The sequence below is a fragment of the Meleagris gallopavo genome, chromosome 1 (assembly GCF_905368555.1).
Source record: "Meleagris gallopavo chromosome 1, MGAL_WU_HG_1.1, whole genome shotgun sequence".
NCBI classification, from domain to species: domain Eukaryota; kingdom Metazoa; phylum Chordata; class Aves; order Galliformes; family Phasianidae; genus Meleagris; species Meleagris gallopavo.
The window spans coordinates 85,990,042-86,005,196 of record NC_139404.1 but is presented as its reverse complement, the minus strand read 5'-3'; the positions used below and the strand labels follow the sequence as shown (position 1 = coordinate 86,005,196).

The window sequence follows — 15,155 nt, the reverse complement described above, 5'->3', positions numbered from 1 at the left end:
AGAGACTCACATTCCTACATCTCAGCTACTTCCTCCAGAGCTGTCTGCTAGTCCCCTTCCTTTATCTGTGAATGGGAGAGCCTGTTCACACAACACAAGTGCACAGTGGAATCACTGAAGTGCCTCTACAAGGTATTGAGCCATAGAACAAAGTACAGCATTGTGTGTTGCTAACCAAATGCAGCCTGACAAAGGAAACTGTGCTTTATGGATGGAGGTGATTTTCTGAACCTGTTTTTCCAAGCCTTTGAAATCAGGTTGTGTCTTACCTTACATTTTCTGACAGTTGATGTTACTATATTTGTAAAATGTTCAGAAATCATTGTGTAAAATTTGAAAACCTGTAGAAAAAGAATTGTTTACTGGGAAATGTTTACCTTCACCCGTGCTCCCATGGCTGACTCATTGCTCACCTCAGGTGCTCAATCAGAGGTTCAGACTGTGATTCAGCAGTTCCCATACAATCAACATTACAGAACGCTTAATGATATGCAGATCTTTCAATACACAGTGACTTGTTTGAAGACAAAATGCAATTTATATTGGCACGTTTGCCAAATCATACCATTCCTGTGATATCACACGGAAGAGCTGGTGTTGTGTTTGTGTTCTTGAAATGAATCATTGCTATTAAGTAGTATTTTCATTAGGAATGAGTTGATGTGTTAAGGCATATCGTTTCAAGAGACTAAAAGACGATGTCAAACATTTTTAAACCCATAAACATTATTCAGACAAAACCTGAAATCTTTTTAAAATCTCCTGATAAATGCATATATATTTTATACACACTGTTGGTCTGAGCAAAATGAACGGCAGTTTCTTGAGTGGTTTGGCAGTTTTATTTTGGGGGGGAAGAGAGGGATCTTTGTTTTGTGAGAGAATGTAGAAGAATTAAAAATTGATTTTGCAAAACAAGTATGAAAATAATTTATATTAGAAGCTATGCATCCAATGTGCATAAAGGATTTAATGAGAGCTGATGAGCGTCTATGGAAAATTACAAAATAACTTCTCTAAAGTGTAGGGTGCCAAGGAATTACTAACAGAAAACTAGAAGCATTGTTTTGAAGTTCAATAGCTCTATTTGTCGTTCTCTTCAAATGTAAATTTTTCATAAGAATGTTTTATTTGTTGATTTATCCAAAAAGAGAAATTTCTGAGTAACTGAAGCCTGAACAAATATAGCATCTGAAAGCCAGCTTTACATCCTTATTTATTGCAAGATGCTGCAGTCTGTAACAATTTAAAAATTACTAGTTGCTTGAGAAAACTTGCATGTAAAGGCAGGTTCTGCCTATTATAAGATCCTCTAGCATTACGCTGCCATTTGCTTTTCTCTATAGTATAGAATATTCCTTTCATATGGAGATTTCAGTCCCTTGACAATAAGTAAATTGCACATGTACAGGAATCTAGATCATTCATGTGCTTGAAACTAAAAAGAGTAGGCTATACTACCAGTCAGCATAAGCAAAGTGAAGAAAGCATTAATTTTTCAAATTCTCTGAACTCTAAAAGCGCAAAACCAGAGTTTAATCAACAGATGCAGATGAAAATAAATAAACTGAATAGGTAATAGATGCACACTTGCAGGTGAGATCATTTAAAAATAATAATTAAGAAAAAGCTGATAATTTGGTAATTCTTCCATTTCAGAAAGGCTATTGATAAAAATCAAGAATGCGACTGAAAGCTTTCGCACACACTCAAATGTGTCTACTGTCTGAACATTATTAAGCACTGTTTTATTCATTGAGGACCTAAACATGTGAGTGAAAACAACAAGAACACCAAATTTTATTAGAAGAAATTAGGAGAAAAAGATACTGTGAGAGACTCCAGAAAGACAAAAATAAGCCACATCAGCAAGCATCACCAGTGCATGTGGAATTCAGTGTTAACACTCAGGGAAGGGAGCCTCTAGGGAACTGCTTTAGCAGTGGGTTGGACTGGATGATCTCCATTAGTCCCTTCCAACTCCTAGAGTTCTGTGATTCTGTGAACAGAGAAACTGCTCATTCAGTTTTTTAAATACAAGGTGAGCTGTAACAGTGTAGGAAAGATAACTAGCTGTGGCTTATTGTATATTGTAGACAGTTTAATTAACACCTCATTATTAATCAAAGTGAAGAGAATGCTGGCATGTACAGAAATGGAAAATTGTGCTGGAATCTTCGTAATGCTATTCTGTACTTTCTCACCTTGAATATTGTGTTTATTTGTCATCACGGTGTCCAAATAAAACATAATGGTAATTTCAAAGATGGGGGAAAAGTCCTAAAAGAGTTTTCTTTTAGATTTGAAAAATACTGGAACAGCTAATATTTACAGAAAGTGGAAGGGGAGGACATGTGTCTTCACCACTTGAAGCAGTACTGATTTCACATAAATCCCAAAAGGGACAGGCATTGTCAGGAAAAGAAAAGTTTGCCAATTTGAGACTTTCTACTTCCTTCACTACCTTATTAACATGCACTGCATAGAGTAGAATGGCTCATGTGCAATACTAACAGTTCTAAAAGAGACCTTACAGTGCAGCCTGGTTGGCATGCCTGTTAGCCTCTCCTATTGGACAGTTCCAGAGTGGTGGCTTACTCTTGGATATAAACAATGACACAGTATTTAGTGAAGTGTCAACGTTAAAAGTTCGTCTTTATATTTGAGTGTTTTCTTAAGAAAATTAAAATAGCTTGTAATTTAGTTTTAAAGAAGGCTGAATTTGGATATGATGCTGTCCTGGAACCAAACAGGAAAGCTATTCTGGTTAAGCAAAACTTTTACTTGGGTAACTTAATGTGTACACACAAATAAATGTGTAAACATACGAACTCAGAATTCTGCTGGATTAAGGAAATATGCACTCATATGTGCATATATGCACACCAAATCTCAGAGTGCTTTTGTGCATTAACTCTATTTTTAAGTCTATCTGTATTTCCCTGAATTGTTACAATATTTTTCTTTGAGAGGAAAAATCATGGCACTGACCATGCAATTTCTTGGAGATGGCTTATGCTTCTTTTTCCTTGCCTCAAATGTATTCTAAAGTATTGTTGAAAGATACATATATATCCGAAGTATATTTAAGTTAGATAGAGCTGTTCTTAGCTAGAGGTACAGCAAGAACTCTTGTTTGGAAATAATGGTCACTTTTTTCATTCTCTTTATGTATGAGCAAATGATACAGAGTCTGCTAATTCATTATTAACAAAAAAAAAAAAAAAAAAAAAGAATTCTTAGAGAATAACACAAATAAATGAGGATTTTGAAAATGGGTAACATATTTAAATAATGTGACTAATCTGTGCCTAAGAGCTGGAAATATAAAAACCCCATAATATGTCTGTAATCCTAATGTGTTTCTTTGCTGTTTTGCAGGCAGACCAGTAATGATTGTAGTTGAATACATGGAGAATGGATCCCTTGACTCCTTTCTGCGGGTGAGATTTTGTGATCGCATTTGAATAAGAAGTCATCCTAGGTTAAGATTTTAAATCATTTATCATAAATTAATTCCTACATAATGTTATTCATGGAATTTTAGTGAAGAACAGAAGCATTTTCCCCAGGGTACATTTCTAAGGTACAGTGATACATTGGAGCATAGCTGGGAAAAAAAAAAAAAAAAAGATTTAAACTTAAGAATATAATTGATTTCTTTTACAAGAGTAGCTCCCAAATTTAGCAAAATGTATTTTGAATAGTGTTTTTGTGAAGGAAAAGATAAATTGAAGTACAAATACCTAGGCTTATGGAAGCTGTTCACTCTCTTCAATCACCTTCAAAAATACTTTGTTTTGATTCTTTTGGTTGGTGAAGTGTAGAATAGACTTGGTAATTGATTTATAATTATTTATAGTTACTTGCATTAAACAAATTGAATTAGAAAACAGTTCATGGGTGAAGTATCTCAGTGCTAATTAACCCGAAAAGGTCACTCCACAAACATTAAAGAAGAGCTATAGAAAACATGAAAATATGTTGTTACATTTGCATTTATCTTTTCTTAGAAAAGTGGAACGGGATGACCCCCTAACCTAAACTTATTTTAAAGTAGTCTCTTTGTTAAATCAAGTGCTCTGGAGACATAACCTCTGTGAATGATTTGATGGTCAAATATTTCAAATTTGTCTTGGAAAGTAAATGTCAGTCCTTACCAGCCTAGTGCCTTACCACTTCCGTCTTGTAGAATGCAAGGTGGGACTGTAGACAAGGTCTGGGGATAGATGAGGACTGTGGTTTTGTGGACATGTTTGAAAGGCTGTCCCAAAATGCCAAGCAGAGGCATTCAACAAAGAGAAATCTAGATGATGATGATGAGGGATGCTACAGTAGCAGGAAGAAGGAAATGATAAGGAAACAGAGTGAATAAGCAGGAGGGAAAGAATACCAACACCTTTGAAAGAAAACGGATACAAATAAATGAGAGACAGTCATGCAGAGAGCACTTATTTGACAGCAGTTTGGGAAAAGAGCTGACCACCAGAAAAGAACAGCATCTGGAACAGAGGATACTACTTTGAAAGCACATCAGACCCATTATTTCAGATATTGCTAGACATTGTTTTTCCATTCCTTTTGCTTTTGCATTCTCTTCAAATGTAATTTTTTCATAAGAATGCTTTATTTGTTGATTTATCCAAAAAGAGAAATTTCTGAGTAACTGAAGCCTGAACAAATATAGCATCTGAAAGCCAGCTTTACATCCTTATTCCATTCTATTTTTCACTGTTAGCATCCCTTGCTGTCCTCTTCATTGACTATCCGGAATAACATTTTGGTTTTATCTGTCAAGACATCTGACAGACGTCTAGTTTGTTGGAAAGATACCAACAATGCTATTTCTGGTGAGAATTTGACAATCTGTCGAAATGAAGTTATTTTCTGGAGGTAGTGTGGTATTGTCAGCATCTTCTGGAAACCGATTTGGTTTAAAAAATCAACCCAGTTCCCTTTCTGGCTCATCTCACTATCTGTCTGCAGGAAGCAAACAGACTGCCTCTCATTTGAGGACCTAGGGCTTCCATGCTCTGTAATTTTATCGTGGTGACCCAGGAAGATTTGCCTGAGCCCAATTGTGCTCTTTGTGCATTCATTGTGTGTGCGCGTGCAAAATTTCACGCAGGAGAATAAAAACAAATAATGAAATAATTGATTCCATAAAATTACCTTTCTCTGAGCTGCTCTATTATATCTACGTATGTTATTATTCACATTCATTTATTCATCAGAACAATTACTACTTATTGAGATACTTTACTATCAACTGACATTAGCAAAATTACAGTGTTGTTGTGAAGCAATACTTCTCACATTGCATAAGAAATTGCAGGCAAAACTGCTCAGGGGAAATGTGAGCTAATCATTTCTGCTGCTGGTTTCCATGTGTATTATTTTACAGTTTTAATTCACAACTTCTGATACGGCTTATTCTCCTGAAATGGTTTTTAAAAGGATTTTAGATAATATTCAGTGTCCCAAAGCACTGTAGATATATCATCAGCATTTCTGTTAATAATTAGCAGAGCAAATGGCTTCAAAGTAACCTCTTTAAAAAGAAACCCAGCTGCTTCATTAATAATAGTTGTTTCCTGCAGAAGTCTACACTTTTAAAAGCTTTTCTGAAGATAGAAATAAATGGAGAGGTTTTATTCATAACAACCCTAGTGAAAGATATTAGGTGAGTGTTAACAGTTTTTATGCGCTGAGATTTAGAAAGGCTTATGATATTATCTATCTTCCATATTATTTAAAATAATGACTTGTTATACTGCAAAGTCTTTTTACAGAGAGACAGTGTGGAAAAAAAATAATTTCTTGCCATAAGAAAGACTTCCTCCATGTTGCACAGCACAGCCCTCCAACCTATCATTCTCCAAAAGCATGCAAAAATAGATCAATTACCTTTCCCAAAGGGAAGCCCTGTGATGTGATGAGCAGTGTGAGTGCAGTCCAGAAGACTCATCATGGAAGAGATTTTGCAAACAAGTTATGCCAGGAATCCTGAATTCCTAAGTAGAAGTCCCCATGAAGCTTAAACCTAAGTTCTTTATAGTCTTCATTTCTTTGCTTTACACATAGGGAAATAAGGCACCAAGATGTTAAGTGATCTTCACAGTATTCTGCAAGAAATGCATGGCAGAGATCAGAGAGTAAATCAGTTTCCCGGAATACTGGGCCAGGATACACTCATCTTTCATCATTTTTAGTGCTGTGTTTTGGTTTTGATTATGCAGCCAACTCTCCCAAACTACTGCCTTGACTGCTAATCTCTGTATGAATTAAACTGCAAGCTAAACTAAATTATGCCTTCCTCAACCCACAAAATATCCCACATTCTAAACTGTTAACTTTGAGCTTTTGGGTTAAAAAAATTGGCGTGCATTTGCAATACAAAGATGCTGTAGATATTTTCATTATGGGAAGACATCAGCTCATTAGAACCAATTCTGTAAGATGATGGCAGTTAACTACAGCAGATTGTGCACCGCCAGACATCCTAAATTGCTGGAGACACATGGCACCTAATTTCCCTCAAAAAAAAAAAAAAAAGGTATTATTTTTTCAGTTATATAAAACTCATTATTGTAAGATGAACCTCAGTATCATTTTTTCTTGTGTAAGATTGATACACAGAAGTTAATCATCCTATTGTCAGGAGGAATATTCTGTGTGTCACAAGAAATGGGATGAAATTTCAGCAATTTCCTGTTCTGTTACCAACTTCACATACACTATACTTTGGCTAGAACAGATATCTTTATGTTTCTGTCACCCACCTGTGTAATGGAGATCTTAGCAATCACTTGTCCTCCAAGCATGTGAGGAAAATAAGAACCATGTGAAAAGTTAAAAGGGCAGATATCAGAACTCAGAGAAAAATGTACTCAGTAGTTAGGATAGTTGCAGTCAGACAAGTTTTTTCATTCTTGTTGATACAGTGTATAAATATGACAAGAAAGACAGTCAAGAAATGCATAAATAAATAGTAGTCTAAAAAATTCAGAACCTTTTTAATAAGCAGTGTGCTTATTAAATAGAATAACAGAATCATAGAGTCATAAAATGGCTCAGGTTGGAAGGGACCTTAAAAGCCCAGCCAGCCCCAACCCCCTGTCACAGAAAGGGCTGCTCCTACCAGCTCAGGGCCCCATCCAAGCTGGCCTTGAGCACGTCCAGAGGCAGCTGTGACAGTGCCTCATTGGTCTTTTTAGGGTTCCCCCTCATCATCCCTCTCCAGGTTTTCATTTGGGAAAGAGAATATGCGGATTAAGAAGCTCCTGAGATTGTGCAGCATTTTCCCTTGACTGTTCCCTGAAGGCATGAATGTTTAGGTTTCAAAGAAAGACGCTCCATTCTTGCCCAGTTTTGTGAATCTCTGAGTTATAGGCAGAAGGGGTTCATTTGCATTGGGTAAGCACAGGGTTTTCCTGCCTTTTTCTCCATTATCATTTGCAATAGTAATGCTCCCCTTCCTATTTGAAAACTGACACATTTCCTTTCACTTAAGAAAATGAAAATAATCTTAAAAAGCCTAGATTTATTTACAGGCATGCATAGTATGTTAAAATCCATAACATATATTTTCTTCTTCCAAAGAAAGTATTTTCTATTTAAAATTAGGAAGTGCTTAACTATTTCAAAACATTAATGGCAGCAGACTGTACAGCAAATGAGACCCACAAATTCATCACCAAATTTTAATCCCTTGAGGCATGTCTAGCAGCAGCTAAGATTAGTGTAAAAAATGTGAAAAATTATGTTATTAGAAGGAGATAATGTTATGATATATTGCTCTTTGATGCAGTAATTGTTATAAAGTTATTCTCAGACCAGCTTTGCTATCAGGCCCACCCATTTTTAACTAGAGTTTAGTTGCTGCAGCAGAATCCTGCTCTTAGTGAGGCTGAGGGTAAAGGAGAAAGGAGAAAAATGAAGATTGGTAAAAATTTCTATGAAACGATGCTGTATGGTATGTGTTGTAAATCCATCGAACATGGCCTCACTAGGCAGAGTCAGCTTTGGGGAACAGAGGTCAGATGGCCATTTCTAAGTTTAGTGGTTCCCCTTTTTATTTATCTGCATCCGGAGAACCAACATTACAGCTCATAACTAACATTCCTTATTTTGCTTTCACACACAACGTCCAGGTGCACTTTTATTTACTGGAGACATGTTCCATTCCTGCTAGGGCAAAAGCAGCATTTTCATTTATTTTGCTTTCAGAAACTACTCTAGAAAGAGGAAAGCCTGCACTGGAGACTGCTGATATGCACATTTTCTTCTGAAGCAAAAAAAAAAAAAAAAAAGTAATTAGAAACTGAGTTTGTGTGAATGTGATACCTTAATAGTGAAATGGGCAGCAGTGAATATGTACATGATCTACGAAGTATTCGGTGATGCTACTGAGCTAACATTTTTTCTCAACGAGTGTTTCACCCTGTGAAAGAGAGGCAAAAAAACAGTATTTCTGATACTGCTGTGACAAGTTCCTTTACAAATACTGGATTTTTTTAATCCTTGTGGGTATTATTCCTACTGAGCAACAATGAATTATTTACAACAGTCTTGTATTTGAAGCCAAAAGGAATTTGTGGAATATGGAAAGTTTCAGTGTGCTGTATCTTAGAGAATTTGTGGAAAATATGTAAGAAACTAGGAGACTGTAATAGAGTTTCTGTCAGCCATGTATTAAAAAGAAGGGAAAACAGAAGTCAAGAAATTACAGGACAGTCAGCTTAATGTCAAACTGCTCTAACGTTTTTAGAACAAATTATCAAAAAAGTATTTATAAGCACCTTAAAGATAACAGCGTGATAAGTATGATCCAACACGGATTTACCAAGAACTAATTATGTCAGTCTGTTTTCCCTTTGTAATGGGGTACAGGCTCTGTGGATATAGAAAAAGCATGTCATAAATCTTGTCTTTACTAATGCTTTAAATTTCTATCGTGTGAGATCCTTATGAGTAGTTAGGGAAACATGGTCTAGACAAAATTTCCATGCATGGATGCAGTACAATATGGAGACAATGGACTTCAGATGGAAATTTATATGAAGAAGTATTATTCTGTAGTCTGTTTATTTCCACATGTTTTTAATGAGTTTCTGGATCCTGAAACTGTGATTAAACTTAAAAAAGTTTTCAGACAATGCACAGATGACTAGGAAGGCAGTCAGACAGGAAGAGAAAGGTAGAATTTAAAATCTTTGCAACAAATTTAAGGCATAACTTATTAACTACTTGGTTTTAGAAACTAATTAGAAATAAGTGAGGACAAGGTCAAGATACTCCACTGAGACTGTAATAATCAGGTAAAGAGTAGAGAACAGAATATTACTGCTCAGAATGAATCTAGACGTTGCATTAGGTCAGGGATATCACATTGCTGTGAAAATGACAAATACCACATTGCAGTCAAGAAACAGGAGCATCTCCTGCAGGGTGTGTGAGGTGGCCCTCCGTCTTCACTTGACCCTAGAGAGGCCTCAAGGTACTACATCCTCCTTCGGCTATAACACTTCAGATCCTTCAGGAACTGTATGAATTCTCTGTGCAGAGTACACAACAAAATTTAAGAAAAAAAAAAAGATACTGAGAAAAAGAGGTCTATGCTCTGAAGTTGTTTTCAAGCCAAAGGAAAAGGCAAGAGAGATAGTATGTATTTAAAAAGCAGTTGTGAAAAGCATTGAAATCCATCCTCTATGCTAGTAAAATGTAGGGATCTTATTTAAGATGGTCCTTGTGGGTAGAATAAGAAATACTGGCCCTAACTGTCTTTAAGTGCAGATTAGAAAAGCATCTCAGGTGTGACACAAGGCAAGGAGGTGATCTGTATCCAATTCAAATTCCCTTCCAGCTTTAACAGTTGTATTCCAGTGCACTCAAGTAGACAGGGACACATGGTTATGACAGGACAGCCCTTTCTGGTTATCATAGGTGGGAAAGGAAGGCAGGGTAAGAGGTTACAAGGCCACTGTCACTGGTCTGACCAGATTGGAGTGTTAGCATCCTAAACTAAGCTTCAGAACAGCTTAGTCTTGCAACTTTTTTTTAATAATAAAAAATTTCCCTCTAATGGGAGGAAGATATGCATCTGTAGTGCCTTCTGATGGCAGTATAATAATTAATTGTCCTTGATGAATGGAAAAAAGGAAAGCATCAGTCCCATTTTTAAGAAAGGAAGAACCAGGGAAGTAGAGACTGGTGAGCCTCACTTCTGTGCCTGGGAAGATCATGGAGCAGATCGTCCTGGAAGCTTTGTTAAGACACATGGAAGTTGTGGAGGAGGCACAAGACAGCCAACACAGCTCCACCCAGGGCAGATTGTGCCTGATCAATCTGGTGCATTTCTATGATGGAGTGATGGCATCAGTGGACAAAGAAAAGCAACTGATACAATCTACCTGGACTTGCGCTAGGCCTTTGACGTGATCCCGCACCATATCCTTATCTCTATATTAGCATGGACTATTTGGTGGATAAAGAATTGGTTGAATTGTCATAGCAAAAGGGATGTGATCAGTGGGTCTTTTTCCATCTGAAGGCCAGATGAGTGGTGGCCCCCAGGGACCAATATCTCTTCAATATCTTTATCAACGACCTAGACAGTGGGATCAAGTGGGTCCTCAGCATGTTTGCTGATGACACTGATGAGTAGTGCAGTTGACACAATAGAAAGAAAGGATGTCATCCAGAGGGTCCTCGGCAGGCTCAAAAAGTGGGGTTCAGTAAGGCAACAGGAAGGTATTGCACTTGTCTTGGAGGAGTTTGAGTTATGTACAGACTAGGAGAAGATCTCATTGGGAGCATCCCTGTGGAAAAGGACTTGGGTATCCTGATGGATGAAAAGCTGGATGTGAGCCAACAGTGTGTATTTGCAGCCCAGAAGGCCAATTGTATCTTGGGCTGCATCAGAAGAGGAGTGGTCAGGAGGGGAAGAGAGGGAATTGTCCCCCTATATTCTGCCCTCGTATGGCCCCATCTGGAGTACTGTGTCCAAGCCTGGGTGACCTAGTACTGGAAGGATGCTGATCTGTTGGAGCAGGTCCAGGGGAGGCCACAAAAATGATCAGAGGGCTGGAGCACCTCTCCTGCAAAGAAAGCTGGAGGAAGTTGGGCTTATTTAGCTTGGAGAAGAGAAGGCTCCAGGGAAACTTCATTGCAGCCTTCTAGTACTTGAGAGGAGCTTATAAGCAGAAGGGGGGCTGACTTTTTACATGGTCTGAAAATAATAAAACAAGGGGGAATGTTTTTAAGCTAAAAGAGAGGAGATTTAGGTTAGATGTTAGGAGGAAATTCCTTACTCAGAGGACAGTGAAATACTGGCACAGGCTGCCTGGAGAAGCTGTGGATGCCTCATCCATGGAGACATTCAAGTTCGGGTTGGATGGTCCCTGAGCAGCCTGAGCTGGTGGGTGGCAGCCCTGCCCATAGCAGGGGATTCGAGCTGGGTAGGCTTTTAAGGTTCCTTCCTACCTAATCCATTTTATGATTTTATATTTTTAGTATTCTCTGAGGTATTTAGATTCTTGTGGTGTAGGATCATTCAGTAGCATTGAAAATAAACTAAATTAATTTCAGTCTTAAATATATTCAGTCTTATATGCATAATGAAATGAGTTGTTATTATTTGTATGTAATCCTAGTAGCTATTCATTCAAGATGAAATTGATTGTTGATCTGATTCAGTTCTAATTTGTTTGCAATCCACAGGATAGTATAAAGCATGAATTACACTTCCTGTTGGTACCAAGTTTCAAATTGAACATAGAAGATTTATCCCAATAAAAAGCTACAATTTACTTTGCACTGTCAAATAGTGATTGCAAAAACTAGATCTTTCATATAGTGAGCCATAGCAACCATCAGTGGTGAAGATAATCCAAGTTAGATCTAGAAACGCAATTCTCAGTGCCATTCTCTGTCAACAACAAGATCTAAATTATCTGCACTTCTCAGAATGTAACGGCATAAAAGTGCTGAGATCTTACTTTGAGTCCAGAACTGAATTTTGGTGTAGATTTATCTACTCCAGAAACAATAGTCCATAAACAATACAGGAAACTTGACTCACCACTCTGCCAAAAAGTTATTCGGTATTAAAACAGAAAAAGCCTTCTGAAAAGGAAAAAATCTGTGGTCCTGTAGAAAAGCACTGAAATCATGCAGACTAGAGTTGAAAACTATGAAGTGGAGAACAACGATAGAAACTTAAAATACCTTCCTTCTTTCCCTGAAATAGCCAACTCCCTTTACTGCCTCATTATACATCAGTGCTATTGAAGGTTCTGTAATATAATGAGAATACTTCTCACATGTAAGATTTTTGAAGGCAAACTGCAACAGCAGAAAACATTTTTCATAGACCTGCATAAATGAGAACCACACAGATACTGCATTTATATTCAGCTGATAATAAAAGTTTATTTAGCAAAGCCATTAAAGCCTGATTAAAATTTGATGGGATGATAGGATAAATGTGGTAAGTCCACTGGGGTCTGAATTGCTGCCAGTATTGATGAATACCTTTAACACCCCAATGGGAATCCTGTCAAAAGCATATTTCAAATATAAGTCATGGGAATCAGAATAAAGCCCCAGATAACAGCTGCCATATCATTTAGTTGAGCATTTCGTGTCCCTATAGGACAAGCAAATGAAACGAGATAATGGAAAGTTGCTAAAGGATTGATTTGACTCACGAATGTACGTGGGAATTTACAAATTCTGAAGATATGAGTCCAGATTTGTACATAGCATTCACCAGCCTAGTTGAATTTCCCAAGGGTTAAATGTGGCCCAGGTCTCTGTTCTGGTCACGTTAAATCAGACAAATATTTTGATATATCTGAAGATAACAGTTTGTAGATGGTAAGGGAATACATCTGGCAAGGAAACCAACACAGAAGAAGTGATTACAAAGAGACTCACGGAATAAATTGTTTTGCTGACAGTAAAAATACAGTTTTTCCAGATATGAGGGTGGTATTAAACAATGTAAAACAAGAATGAGAAGTGACAGACAGGAACAGATGTGGATGAAGATTCAGAAAAATGTTTGGAGAAAGGAAGAGAATGTAATAAAATTGTAACTGGTCTGTTAGCAAGTCTGTCATTTCTTTAAAGGTGAAGATAAGAAGCCTGAACTTTTATGTCAAGGCAGAAGCTGAAAGAAATGTGAAAGAAGGAGAGAGAGAGAGAGATTTGCAAAAGCATTTCTGCTATACTTGTAAGGAAAATACTGAGATTTGGAAGGAGCAGAAAAAAAGGTTATGTTTTATGAAAAAAATCAGTCAAGCATGGCCTAGATTTGAAAGAGAACAAATTAAAAAAGAAAAGAATGAATGCTTGTGATTTAAATGGACAAAAGGTTAAGGGAACTGTTGCAGATGACTGTGAGGTTGAAAGAATGGAACTGTGAATGATGATAAGGAAAAGGTAAGATCTAGAGGTTGCAGAGGGGAGGGTTGGTTTTGTTTGGTGGTTTGTTAGGGGGATGTTTGTTTTGCAAAAGCAACCCATGGGAGCCTTACTCCAAATCCTGTTTCTACAGTAAGCTAATGAAAAAGAGTTATTCATACAGAATAAGTGCAAAAAGAATTAACTGCAACCCAGCTCAATAAATTTTTAGTGAATTGAAGAGTTTGTATTATTAAATAAAAAGCAAAAATCAAATCCAGCATGGTTTCAATAGATGCAATACCAGATAGGGTTCATGTCATTATTTTATTAGAACAGGCTTAAAGTCTTCAAGAATCTTGTAGTTTGTCTTTCCTTGTTTAATCAGTAATGGCAACTTTTATTTAAATTATCTGTCACTGACATGTTTTGGGACCCTGAAAGATTCCTTACTCTTTTGGTAGGAAAGGAAAATCTAAGATATCTGTAACAGGGATTCCCTCATGTAAAATATATCGTCATGCTTGGATCTTGACCCTCAGCTGAATTGTCTGCAGAGCTAGATGATTACCAGTGGCTTTGGTGAAGACAACAAAGCAGGGTAGAGTTTACAGGTGTGACATGGTTAGAACTATCTGCTCATATTTGGATAGTACTTGAAGATTACAGAACATCAGTAAGAGTGGTGAGAATGTTTAAGGGAAAACGTTGCTATGAGTTTGTCATAAGTAGCTTTTTTTTGAAGATGTGTCAGTAAGTGTGCTTTGCTTGGAAAAGGCTGTGAGATGACTGTGTCGTTCATACATGGCTCATTAAATAACAAATAACATTGTCATTCTGATATATTAGCTCAGAATAGCAGCTTTGAAATCCAACCGTGCATATATTGAATTTACTGTTGTTTCTGTACTTTTGTCTTGTTTTGTTATAGCTGGATGCAATATTCTTAGTTGTTACCTAGTGAATGTTGTCTCTAATCTAGGATTTCACGTTCTATACTGCATTTGATCTTTTCTTCCAATTGATTTTATGAAAGAAATTGAGTTTCAAGGAATTCTACAAACTGCATCATCCACATCTTCTCTATCTCTTTTGTTTGCAAAGTTACTCTCTGTTTGTATCCAATGGAGTTTAATCAAACAGCAGTGACATTTAAGAACTATTTCCTCAAAATTATTTATAAGCAAACAACTTCTTCAATTTAGTAGCCTGCTGTGCGCACAGGATAATTTTTCCTTTTAATCTTTTCTTTAAGAATGTATAGATTAGTTAGTTGAGTATAATATATATTCCAGGTATATGCCTTCCTTAGGTATTGTTCAATCCTGAGATGGATGGATTAATAATATAAGAAAAAATTAAAAACCCAGTGAAAAAGACTGATGTTTTATTGGTGGTTTTTTGTTGTTGTTGTTGTTTTTTTTTTTAACATTAATTTTACACTGTTTACACTAAGCTGAGTACTCATTTCTTTTTTCTTTAAACGTTTATGTACCTGACTAGCTAGGTGTAAGCCCACACCCACTGATTCCTAATAGATATGCTAAAGTAATTTGCTGCTCAGGGATGAGCATATTTGTGCAGTTCAGTTTCTCAAATCTAATACACTTACTGGGCTTTAAATTAAAGTTTTTCCCTCCAAATTAATTTTACCTAGACATACAGAATCATAGAATAGCTCAGGTTGGAAAAGACCTTAAAGATCATCAAGTCCAACCACAACCTAACCACACCACCCTAACTCTAAC

At 36.7% G+C, this 15,155-nt stretch overlaps 1 protein-coding gene across 1 annotated transcript in view; it reads left to right on the top strand.

The window, feature by feature from the left end:
- LOC104909327 (ephrin type-A receptor 6) overlaps window positions 1-15,155 on the top strand; it is a 450,149-nt gene that overhangs the window by 431,970 nt on the left and 3,024 nt on the right. The window contains exon 15 of the mRNA XM_085239360.1: window positions 3,382-3,443. Coding sequence (XP_085095486.1) covers window positions 3,382-3,443 — 62 coding nt within the window. The remainder of the gene's footprint in view (window positions 1-3,381; window positions 3,444-15,155) is intronic.